Source organism: Conger conger, chromosome 18 (genome assembly GCF_963514075.1).
Source record: "Conger conger chromosome 18, fConCon1.1, whole genome shotgun sequence".
NCBI lineage: Eukaryota > Metazoa > Chordata > Actinopteri > Anguilliformes > Congridae > Conger > Conger conger.
The window spans coordinates 12,448,628-12,461,198 of record NC_083777.1 but is presented as its reverse complement, the minus strand read 5'-3'; the positions used below and the strand labels follow the sequence as shown (position 1 = coordinate 12,461,198).

General features: G+C 42.9%; 1 protein-coding gene across 5 annotated transcripts in view; it reads right to left on the bottom strand.

The window, feature by feature from the left end:
* Positions 1-12,571, bottom strand: part of LOC133118084 (SH3 and PX domain-containing protein 2A-like) — an 88,990-nt gene that overhangs the window by 38,013 nt on the left and 38,406 nt on the right. For 4 of the 5 annotated variants that reach the window (XM_061227784.1, XM_061227787.1, XM_061227786.1 and 1 more), the window contains exon 6: positions 3,154-3,182. In XM_061227784.1, coding sequence (XP_061083768.1) covers positions 3,154-3,182 — 29 coding nt within the window. Of the gene's footprint in view, positions 1-3,153; positions 3,183-7,030; positions 7,075-12,571 lie in introns of those variants that run through there. The other variant, XM_061227789.1, reaches the window with a different exon arrangement.

Genomic DNA, 12,571 nt, shown 5'->3' with positions numbered 1-12,571 from the left:
CTACACTTCACTGAATTCAAAGGTACTTCCAGACCTTATATTTGTCTGCCATTTTTTAGGGGGGCAAGACTCCCTCCACCCAGACTACAGTATCAGCCATCAATTACAATTGTGGATATTCTTGATTAGCTATTGTGTTATCTGTACTATTAATATCAGTTATATTACTGTAAGAGTTACAAGATATGTTCATTGTGAATCTCTGTTTAGAATTGTTACTCTGTGATTGATTGATGTTGCCTTAAATGGGGTGTACAGTACATGCATGGATAGATTGGGGCAGCCTTGGAGAGAGAAGGAGCCATAATGGCAGCTGCAACAGGCACTGTACATTCTGTATGCAGTACACCCAGGCAAGCAAAACTCTAAAAATCCACAGTTTCCACTAAAGTTAGCCCAAAAGTTAGAAATGCACTCCCCGATATTCACACCCAAAGTTAAGCGCTACCCAAAGATCACAGTAGTAAAAAAAATACACCCACATCTAAAATATAACTGGAGCGTTGTAAGATTCAGTCACACATTTTAATTCCAACAGTATTATTCCAACATATCTCTGGTAGAGTGCCATGGACACAATATCCAGAGGAAGTAACCAGGAACAAAGTTTAAATCACTTTCACCATCAGATAGTTAAGTTGAAATTATGTTCACTAAGAGTCAGTCAGTATTTCACATAAAGAAATGAGCTAAATTACTGTATGGTATGCACATATGCATTTTAGGAAATTCTCAGTGTGAGTCAGACATTCAGAGAGACTGTGTAATTATCTGGATTTTAAATTGCTGTTACAGCACAATAACTCAAACCTACTCACGTTCCAGTGGCTCAGATTAATATGAGGAATAAAGATACGGCACTAGTGAGCCATATTTCCTGGGTGACATATTCAGGGTATAACGCAATGAGTTTCCACTGTACGACAGAGCCGAGTTCCTGCTACGTGCTGGCAAACGCATGTCCCACATAGAAAAGAGAGCTATTCAACAATAGAAGACCTGCAGATGGCAATCTGTAAGATTAATGTGGAAAGCCTCTTTGAGGTCATGCCAAACAAAGAGAGAAACCTATAGCTCGCTTAAGAACCAAGGAAAACCACATTCATTCTGCCGGCTTAAAAGCCCTCTCTCTGCTCATACAGACGGTATAGAGGAAGGCGAGCAATCATTTCCATAATACCAACATATACATTGCACTAAAATACAGAATGTAATTCAAGGAGTCAAGTTGAATTTGATATAATACAGAAACCACAATGATTAATGGTTAAGACAATGGAAAAATTATAATCAGTCACTGCATTGATGTCCATGATAATTTTTTGTGTTCAATACTGATAATATTCCGCAGCCTTTAATTAACTCTTGCCGACATATTTCCTGTTTGGTAAAAATATAAGTTTGTTTCACAAACTATTCAATGCAGGCATACTTATGGAACCAAATATCCCACCTGGTTATGAAGCTACGACTGTTTTTTGAAGTTTATTTTGTAATCCGTTCAGCCATTTTTGAAATAACTGTTTTTTTCGCCGGGACTATACCTAAGGGAATACCATCTTCTACTTCTTGTTGTTGTGTAAATGTTAAAACTGATTTAAACAGATTTTCACAGAGTTAGAGTTAGGTCATTTCAATACTGAACTAATGTAAACCATGGTAAGCTTCTTGTACGGGGTTTCCTACCCTTTCCAACAAGGCATAATGTGTCATATTCAGGTGACGGACAGTTTAGGAATATTGCTGAGAGTTGGATTTAATACGGCTGTCATATACATTCATATAGAAGTCCATATAAGATAAATTAACACATTTAAGTAGCATTCACAGCACTGGACTGGGCCGCAAATGCAGAGAGTCACCACGAGACTGAATTTACTGCCAAAAACGCAAATAAAACCCTGCTTTCACACTCATAACGCTAAGGACAAAATGGAAACTTTAGAGGCCAATCTAGAGCTTCAACTAAATGCCAGCACGTAATAAAATAAGACTGTCTGTTCAACACAGCCAAAAATATTTCAGCTGTCAGCACACTTGCAAATGTGCAAATGCGGACAAGCACAAGACTGTGCTGGAACTCAGACTCCAGTGATCTGACCCTTAGTGGAACACATGCCTGAACCACCCCTGAACCTTCAGCATACAGCCAGCTCTTCAGTGAATCAGAAAGTACAATAATCTGAAGTTATATTTGTTTCTACTGTAACTGATTTTCACAGAGTTAGAGTTGCTATTTCATCCCTATGGTGATAGTGCTATAATGCTGTTATGTGTTCGTCGCTGAGATGCTAGTACTACAGAGAACCAGCTGTACTTCCCTGCCAAGATATCTCCATTCAGTTATCCAAAAAACATACACCCCATCCCCCATCCCTTATATACAAACACGCACACCCCACCCAACTCCACTCACACACATACAAACATTCACAAACACACACCCCACTCCATCCTCTCTCTCTCTCTCACACACACACACACACACACACACCCCACTCCGCTCACACACACACAACACAGCACAGCACACCGCACGCACACACACACACACACACACACACACCCACACACCATCCATCCTCTCTCTCACACGCACACACCCCACTCTACTCACACACACAGACAGACACAGCACACCACACACACACACACACACACACACACACACACACACACACACACACACACCTGCACCGCCCACATGCACATGCTGGAATTGCAAGCATTGCTCCTGCAATCGATAAGTAGCAGATGAGCAGTAGATCTAAGCAGGTGCATCCTCTATCCCAATCGCACACACGCACACACACACAACAGCTGAGTATTAACCACACCACGTCAATATCCAACATGCTGACACACAAAAATACATCCCTGTTGCACCTCTCCCCAAAATCTAAGGCGCTTTATTAGACACGGGCGTAATATGAACGGCAAATCAAAGTGCCAAGCATGCCTCAAGTTTACACATGTGGAAGAAGGACAGTTTGTTTAAGTGAGGATACTTGGTGAAGATTCATAAAACATCCTCTCATAAAAGTGAAACATGATTTAGCAGAATCCTAAAATAAGAGGAGTATGATGCGGCAAGTCTCGGCCTGGTTATTGGAGGCCAGAGGTTGATGAAGAACAGATAGAGAATGGTCTTACCTGACTTGCGTTTGGAGCTGCCATAGTCCCTGAAAGACAAACAACAGCAGAGAGACATCATCAGTGTCCAACAGAGAGCAGGGAATCAAGCTGTAGACCCATATAAACTTCTGCAGTTCCCAACCTCATAAATAACACACATGCATAGCCAACTGTGTATGTGTGTGTGTGTGTGTATGTGTATGTGAGAGAGAGGGGCAGAGAGCAGGACAGCTGCTGCAGCAGTCACAAACCCCCACACCCTACCCAGCCAACCCCATGTGCCACACAGGGCCAATGCAAAGCTCATCACTTCACTCACTAATACTGCCCGTCATCCAATAAGCACCTTCTGGCAGAGCACACTATCCAATCAGACCATTCTGACACTTTACATCATCCAGTCAGCCGCTTTTGACAATGCACACCATCCAATCAGCCCCTGAGCTGCTGTACAGGAAGACCTAATGTGTGAGCGCTACAACAAGCCTTCACTGGGTGGCTATGGAAACATCTGGCAAAAACATTCGCTGCTCAGCACCTCACTCAGTCTCTTTCTCTCTCTCTCTCTCTCTCTCTCTCTCTCTCTCTCTCTCCATCCCACTCTTGCCCACCCCACCATCCTTCAGTTAATTGAATTACAGGTGACTGAATGCAAAGAGATCGAAGGTCACGTAGCCGCAAACACAAACATCTGTCTGGTGGTTCTCATTACCTGACATAAGCCAGGAGAACGCAGTCTGTCTCTGGGCAGGCCCTTATGGTCTATAGTTTTCCATGCGTTCATTCCTTCTCCTTCTTCTGCGGTCTACGGCCATTTGCCAGTCTTTAGTAGTTTTTTCAAACAGGCTTGGCTTTGGTGTCAGGTCTACTCGCACTCATGGACTTTTTATTCCGAGTATCTTGAACTGATGACCCACACTCTCAGAAATAAAGGTACAAAAACTGCCTAAGAAGCTACACATTCTTGACGCTGGGGCGGTACCCTATAGGTGCATAAAACTACCCCTAGCCAGTAATATACAATGAATTCATACCTTTTTTGCTTGGTACCCAAAGAGAACATTACTGTATTTTCAGGGTACATTATGGAAATGTGATCCTTGAAGAACAAAAATGTACCTCCACTGAGAGTGCAGCACATCTGGGCACCCTTTTATGACATCATAATACATGTACTGTATGGAGAGTTATTCAGCCCAAAATTAATTACTTGTTAACACACACTCTATCCTTTCTGAATGCAACCGGTCAAGGAGCGTGTGAAGATGATGATGATGATGATGAATATGTTCTTCCTGTCAGCCTCCATGAGGAAAATCAGATGTCCTTCTCAGGATGGGCACTCAACAGACTACACCATCCCCCACCCCCGCTCACTCCCCCGTTCTACATGCAGCCTGTCAAGGAGCGTGAGATGATGAACATGCTCTTCTGGGACAGCCAGACAGAGCCCCACAGTGTGACAAAGAGAGAGACACAGAGCCATCTTTCATCTGTCACTCCCACAATGCAACTCTACCGACCCATCAGGCCTGGAGCGTGTCAGAGCACTGCCCGTTCAGCCCTGCAGTGTATGGGAGCCTGCGGGAGCTGATATTCCCAAGACGAGTTGTGGGAAACGAAGGGTCGGGGGGAATTCTGGGAATTAGAAAGGCGTGCGTGATCTGGCCATGTTTCCAGGGCCAAGCGCGGTCGCATGCCATTACAGTCGGTGATGTCATTCACACCGCTTCAGCTGTCCCCCCCTGTGAGGTTTCTGCTGGGGGAGGGGCTGGAAGAATGGGGTAGGGCCTCTATCTATAACCTACAACCCCCAGAAAGGTCTTTATCATCGCAGAGGATTTCGGGAAGTGTGAAATACTCATACTCAACTGAAAGAATATACGGAGGCTTCATTTCATTTCATCTTTAGATGCATGTGTTATTAATGTTATTTATCTTAGACTTACAGGAGGCTTTTCTTCTGCTCAAACAGTGTGGTGAGTTGCTGAACGGATGGACCAAAAATATATTTGTACTTTTTGATATGCAAGTCAAAGTTAAGTGCAAATGTCGTTTGCAAAGACATCTCAGACCAGAGTTAATATCACTTCCACTGACACATTTAATCAACAGTCACTTTTTAGCCTTTATTTCTGTTCAGTTCATTCACGCATGGTGTGAAATTATGCAATCTCTCCATGAACGAATGTGATGGGCATAACAAAAAAATTGTTGCTCTGCTAAATTAAGTGTGGTGCATTATGTGTGAAATCTCTGGCTGTAGATTGAGAATAACGGGCCTGTAGAAATCCTCAAATGAGTGCTCTTTATTCACAGATTGGAGAGTTAACTGTATCTGATAACCTCAGATGCACTACAAAATCTAACCAATCGTTAGTTCCCAAGTCAGCCATCAAGATAATCTCTGCTGCTTTCCTGCACTGCACGCAGATCTATACAATGTACAAACTGTACTACTGCCCAGGGATTTCCTCAAACCTTCTCACAAATCATCTTTTCAAAGTACGTTCAAAGCACAAGGTCTATACTGCGAAGCGTCCTGATATCCCTTTAAACAAAAGCTGGCTTGTCAGTGCTTACCCTTTAAAGCCTCTGGTTTGAAAAATGAGGTTTTCTACTTAACTCAAAGAACAGACGATATCTCAGCTGCATATTCCAAAGATACTGTAGAATGTGCTACATATATGACACAGACCCACTGAGATGGAGTTCTGGTTCTGGGTTCAGACGTGGTTCTCATGTTCATTACCTAAAAAAAGATTAGCTTATCGAGGCTAGACACTGGGCATGTTATGCTTTCCAAAGAGACACTGAAAGAATCTTATGCTAAGATTAGAGGTGGAAAGTACCGAGGTCAGAAAGTAAAAGTCCTACCATGTGTCTCTTCCACCCATGCACTCTGCCAGCTGAGTTCACTCATTAGTTCTACCTGCTGGCTGAAGAACTGTGCTAATGAAAAAATTCAGGTGATTGGAACAACATACTGAGGGTGTTTTCTGAACCTGGAATCCCATCGGGAAAGAGAAAATAATTCCCAGGTATTGTGTTCCTATTTCCATTCCCTCTCTTTTCTTTTGGAAGAATTGGATTGTCTTTCTGCCAGTAGGGGGTGCTGGAGCTTGTTAAGAATACCTGATTACCTGCATTCCAGGGGATAAACCAGCCCATCCAATTCCACACGTGAGCTAGCTGAACATGTTCACCAAATTTCTGGCTAGAATTTTTCAATAGCATCTGATCCTAAGTCGTAGTCTTTACGCTAATTTCAATGTTAGCTTTTCTTTTAGCCTTTCTATGATGTTGCCTTGGACATGCAGTGTTCTTTTCCTCTCTTATTTCCTTTGTGCTCCATTTTGTAAGGTTTTAGGTCAGAGAAGGAATCGCACTACGGAAGATGCGCCATTTTCCTTTTTCAGGAGGAAGGCTATGAGATCAGGGTAGTAGTCTTCTTCAGCAGGCCTTACTCTGACCTGTCCACTCTACTGTTCAGTTCCAAATCCAAATATGTACATGTATTCGTATTTGTAAACTATACTTCAAGTAGTTTCAAAAGAAAGTGAACAGTTAAGTAGGAAACAAAGTGGAAGTTGATAAACAGGGTTTGGCTGTGCCTGTGTGGGCTAATTAATCCCCGCTAACAGGGAGAGAGACTTAAGTAGATCTGACTGCTCACTGGTCTTGCTCACACGGCATCTGAAACGCATTACTAGCCTGGGGGGGGGGGGGGGGGGGGTTGGAGAAACAGAAGGCCCCCAGGTCTGGCGCTGCCTGCGACTGACCCCTATCTCTCGGCTGAAATATCGCTCTCCCTCCAGGGAGGGAGCGTACATCGTTTTGGCAGCCAGCTCCGTTCCAACCGAACACATGTCGGGTCAGGGAGGGATGCGCTCACATATTTCAGAAGGTATGCTGACAGGGCCGCATCTCCTCGGTTAACCTTTCGCTGGCTGCGATACTACTCTTCTGTGACAATGCCACTGAGGTGCTGAAAAAACAATATGCTTTGAGAAAAGATCTCTGTTCCTCTAAGCCTGGGGATACACAAATCTGGTCCCCACATTCAAATCCGGCCGTGGTTTTCTCTTCTCTCTGGAAATTAATTGAACAAATAGAGCGACTGATTGGCCAGACTGTCCAGGTAAAGGGAAGGTGGAAAACTGGCAGTTCTCTAAGCAACAATAATATCAGGCAGCTCAATTGTTATGGGACTTTTGTCAGAACAGCAGGACAATTTTTAATTATTGAACTGCATCAATTTAATGCAAAAATTTTTTTGCTGCAATAAATGTCATCCTGTCCCCCCACCCAATATTATCATACAGTTCTGCCAACTGCAAATGTCTCAAACAGACAGCCTGCAACTTAAAACCATCACTGATGCCTTAACATACACTCAGTGAGCACTTTATTAGGTCGACCTATACACAAGCTTGTTAATGCAAATAGTTAATCAGCCAATTGTGTGGCAGCAACTAAATGCATGGAAGCATGCAGGTTGAGCTGTTTTCACACCAAATCGAATGGGGAAGAAATCGTATTTAAGTGACTTTGACCACGGAATGATTGCTGGTGCCAGACAGGTGGGTTTGAGTATCTCAGAAACTGTTGATCTCCTGGGATTTTCATGCACAACAGTCTAAAGTTTAGAGAATGGTGCAAAAAAACAAAAAACATCCAGTAAGCAGTTCTGCGGGCAGAAACGCCTTGTTAACGAAGAGAGATCAGAGCAGAATGGCCAGACTGGTCAAAGCTGACAGGAAGGTTACAGTAACGCAAATAACCACACATTACAACAGTGGTATGCAGAAAAGCGTCTCTGAACACACAATGCGTGAGTGGATAGGCTACAGCAGCAAAAGACCAATAAGTCAAAAAATATGCGTAATAAATCCCTAAACAGTGCTCACTGAGTGTCACGGCGGGGAGGACAGAGAAACCAGAAGCAGACACAGGGGTGTAGAAAATGACAGGTTTACTAGCAGATGGATGGGCAGACAGAACGTAGTCAAAAAACAGGCCGAGATCAAAAACCAGGGGGTCAGTCCAACAAGGCAGAGGTACAGATCCACAACAAGCACAGAAGAGTCCAGGGAAGCAGGCAGGGGTCAAAACCAGGAAATCCCCCCCAAAAAAAAACCAAGGGCAAGGGCTCGGGAACAAGGGTTCGGGAACAAGGGCTCGGGAACAAGGGCTCGGGAACAAGGGCTCGGGAACAAGGGCTCGGGAACAAGGGCTCGGGAACAAGGGCTCGGGAACAAGGGCTCGGGAACAAGGGCTCGGGAACAAGGGGAAGGAATAAAGGGCTCGGGAACAAAAACAGGACAAGACGAACTAGCAGCGTGCAACTGAAAAGGACAGGTATAAATACACAGGGGAATGAGACAAACTAGGCGGGGCATGGGAGTGAGGGCGGTCTAACAAATAAACATCAGGTGAGACACATGAAAGGATAATAGGACAATAACAAGGGGGAAATGAAAACGTGGACTGGATTCACAAAGACGCACATGTAATACAAACGCCTCCGGACTAGAGAGTAGACAATTGCAGAGAATCAGGAGATGCAGAGATAAGGAGAGACAGGTGCGAATACTTCGCTGAAACTAAGCAAGTAATCAGTGATAGAATAGGGAGGCGGAGTTACAGAACAGAATTGAAACTGGAGATGCGTTAGTAAGTTAGTTAAGTGATTTAAATTACAAATACCCAAACTAGTGAATGTTAGTTTGTTAGTTAGACAAACATATTAGTGTGTCAGTATAATTAGTACTGTACAAATTCTATGTTAGTTTGGATTAGTATCATAGCTGCCAACTCTCACGGTTTCGGCGTGAGCACGCGCATTTGCATGTGTGTGAAAACGTGTGAAAACAGGCAAATGCGTGTGTTTGGCAGTTGGCAGCTATGTAGTATATTAGTGCTATGTACAAACATGAAATGGAGAGAAAGCAGGAAGTAAGGAATGGATTGGAAGGAAGACTGAACCCCGGAACTACCGTAAACACCCGAATAGTGGGGCACGCAGACAAGGGAGTGACTGGGCTAGTAAAAAGTCAGACTCAGACATAACAGGGGAAGACGAGTGCAAAGACTAATGAATACAAACAGAACACCAGACATGAATATGAAAAATAACAAATTACACGAATAATGATAATAAACAATGATAAACTAACACACAGAACACAGGAACATAACAACTGAGTGTATATGAACATTAATGTATGCTCAGAATATGCACACACATCAGAGTTGTTAGATGGTTGGTATTTCAGGCACTTTTGTGTGAAAGTGTTGAGAATGTTGCCACGGCCTTTGCGGGTGGGCCCACAGTCACCGGACAGTGTGATGTCGGTATTTTCCTCATAGCTCTTGTTTGACTCAGGTCTCAGGCCTGCCAGCAGTGAGAATCCACCCTGACCCCGCCTGTTATTCTAACTACAGCCCAAAATGCACCGAGCTCCCCCGCCCTGTACAAGCTGTCAGCTGCAGGTGAGCCAACGGGGTTAGTCAAGGCCACAGCGCAGATTTACACCCCCACCCAAGTCACAGCATCCCCCCATTACAACAAGAAGGAATCCTGCTGTCAGTCTAAGGAGGAGCTTACTGTCATACCATGGAGATACAGTACAGTGTACAGCACAGTATGGCTAACCTGTCCGCTGTTTGGTCAAAGTTTATTGGTACAGCTATGAGGGAGCTGGGCTAGTTTCTCAGAGATAGCAGGCTTCATTTCCTGGTGGGGCTCTGCTCTTGTATGTCTGGGAAAGGTACTTAGCCAAAAGGATTTTCTGAAGCTGTTCAGACTGTCATGAAATATCCAAATACAATGGGCCTCATGCAAGAACATTTTCGTGTTCTTATCATATATTTCTCTGGATGTTTTTGTAAGAAGGGCTCATATGAGTATCAGAAAACTGTCCTAAATTAATATGTTCATTATAATACAATACATTATAGTACTGTAGGTGGGTTCTGTCAGATAGATGGCCAATGGGATAAACAAGAACAAGCCACGTAGTCCGTACCTGATTGGGTAGACTGTGCTAAACATAAGAATATGAAGGACCGTTGATAAACGTTCTCTTATTCCTCCTAAACAGTCCACTAAAATAAGTTTCTGAAAACACTTGAGGCAAGCAATAAGCAATGCAGATTCATATTTGATTCATATTTGATCTGCAAAACCTAGCTTGAAAAGTCATGCACATGTACCTATCATGCACTGCAAGCCCTCTCCATAGAAAATGAATGGAATGTGTTGTTTACATGATTCATACAAACCACTGCTAAATGTTGTTCCCAATAAATTCTGAAGAAAAAATAAGATATTGAAATGCAGGCCAAGAATGGCAAAAGGGTTTTTTTTTATATATATTTTTAACAGCTGTGACATTATCATTTCTGGTGAATTTTAGGGGAAACAGATTACTGATCAGTAATGATAGGTGTCACCTGAAAATATTGGCGGAGCAGTCACGGAAAGAAAAGCGGATTTAATTGCCAAGTTTTCTAACGTTAATTTATGACATTAATAGATCTCATACACAGCTGTGGGAATGGTTGAAATAACATGTGCAACAGTAGGCTAACAAGTGCAGAAAGTTTAAATTAAAATTAGTTTTCAGGTTCCCTTGCAAAAGAGATTTTGACCTCAGTGAGGAATTCCTTGTTAAATAAAGGTCAATGAAATGAAAATCAATGAGAAGTTGCAGGAACAGCCTGAAACACATTGATCCCATAATAGTCTATCATGGAACGAAAGAGCATGCTTGTTTGCCAGAATGTTATTAGAAATAGAGCATGCTCAAATGGCATTAGTAAAATAATTGTCTTACAATCAGCCTGTGTTGTACATTGCTAGGTTTGAGTCTTTGATGAGAACCGATTGATGTTACCATAACATGGGAACAAGTGCTGGGAGTCAACACTGTAGACTGGGGCTGTCAAACATCTAACATCCAAAATCTATATTTTCGCACATAGCCTACATTGTCTGGGATCTGAAATGGTTACTAATTTTCAGGTGAAAAACTAACACACCCTGTGGCTCTCCACAATGATGTTTGGGGACTGGACTCCTGTCATACAGTCACAAAGGTAATACCCCTTCCACAGCAACAAAAGTTCCCTAAAGATACATGATCCATATCCAGCATCTTGTCAATACTTTAAGACTTGAAGAAATTCCTGTGTGAGTTGCAATCTTTGGCAAGCCTGTTTCTGACAGTGGCTTGAACTGCAGATCAATCTGGCAGCACCTAATTTGTCTCACAGTGTCCGTCAGTGCTGAGGTTCTGATCTAAACAGCTGGATACTGTGCACAGCGAGGAGGCAATCTAGCGTAGTCCAATCTGGCCTCTGAGGAAATGTATCGATGGTATCTCTTTACAGCTCTTTCAAAGTCTAATTTCGAAGACCAGAGTTGATCATTAAGAGGTAACAATTGTGGAGTTATTCAGTCGTCAGTACGAATAATGTGGCATTTTGTTTCAGCCTGTTTTCTGCCTGATATTACACTGTGCTATTATCTCATTTCCAACAGATTAATCTATCATTGTGTATTCTAAAGTCTAAACTGATTCAGCGAAGCATGAATCTTGGCTTGTTGGCTTCTGAGTGCATATTCATTAGTTGTCTTATCAGACTGTGTTCAACAAGGCTTCACAAAATGGCTGATAAAACTAGATGATATGACAACGGTTACCAGGCATTACATTTAAAACCAGTGCCAAGCTAGCAAGTGTCAGCTCGCCAAATTTTCAAGCTATAATCAAAGCGCACACCAGGGGTCTTAGACTATTCTGTCCTGAATGCCAGACTCTTTCAAAAAATGATGCATATCCCTTCTGAAAAAAACTCATAGGTTTTGATGGTTTGGTTTGACCAGCATAGCTGGATTTTACAGCAGGGATGGGCCAAATAATTTTTACTTATTAAATATTCTTGTGCTGTATGTGTAAAGATGAGTGCTTTGTTCCCTTTTTTATCTTGTGCCTGCTATTTGGAGGTAGAGGCCTGGTGTTTGCCCTTCCTACTACTCTGTAAAGTACCTTTGTGACAGTGTTCTGTAAAAAGTGCTGTAATAATATAATTGAAATTGTCATTAGTCGGAGTATTCTGACACAGTGCAAAAAGGAGTGCTGGGCAGATTCAGATTCCCCAACTGCAAGAGTAGGTCTACAGCAGTCCACATTTATCCCCTGGGCTGCCCGTTCAGAAGAGTATCTCGACTCTCCACCCTGCAAGTAGAAGTGGCCAAGTGCTTCCACACCTTTGGGGCCACTTGTTTGGATCACAGCCTTCATGGCTGAAGGGCTGAATGAGCTATGTTCAGCAGTCCCAGAGTCATGGTTCCATCAGCCTATTTACTCTTACTGTATACTTCAGCTATGTAGCAAATGCTGTTATCCAGAGGGTGGAACACGGGGAA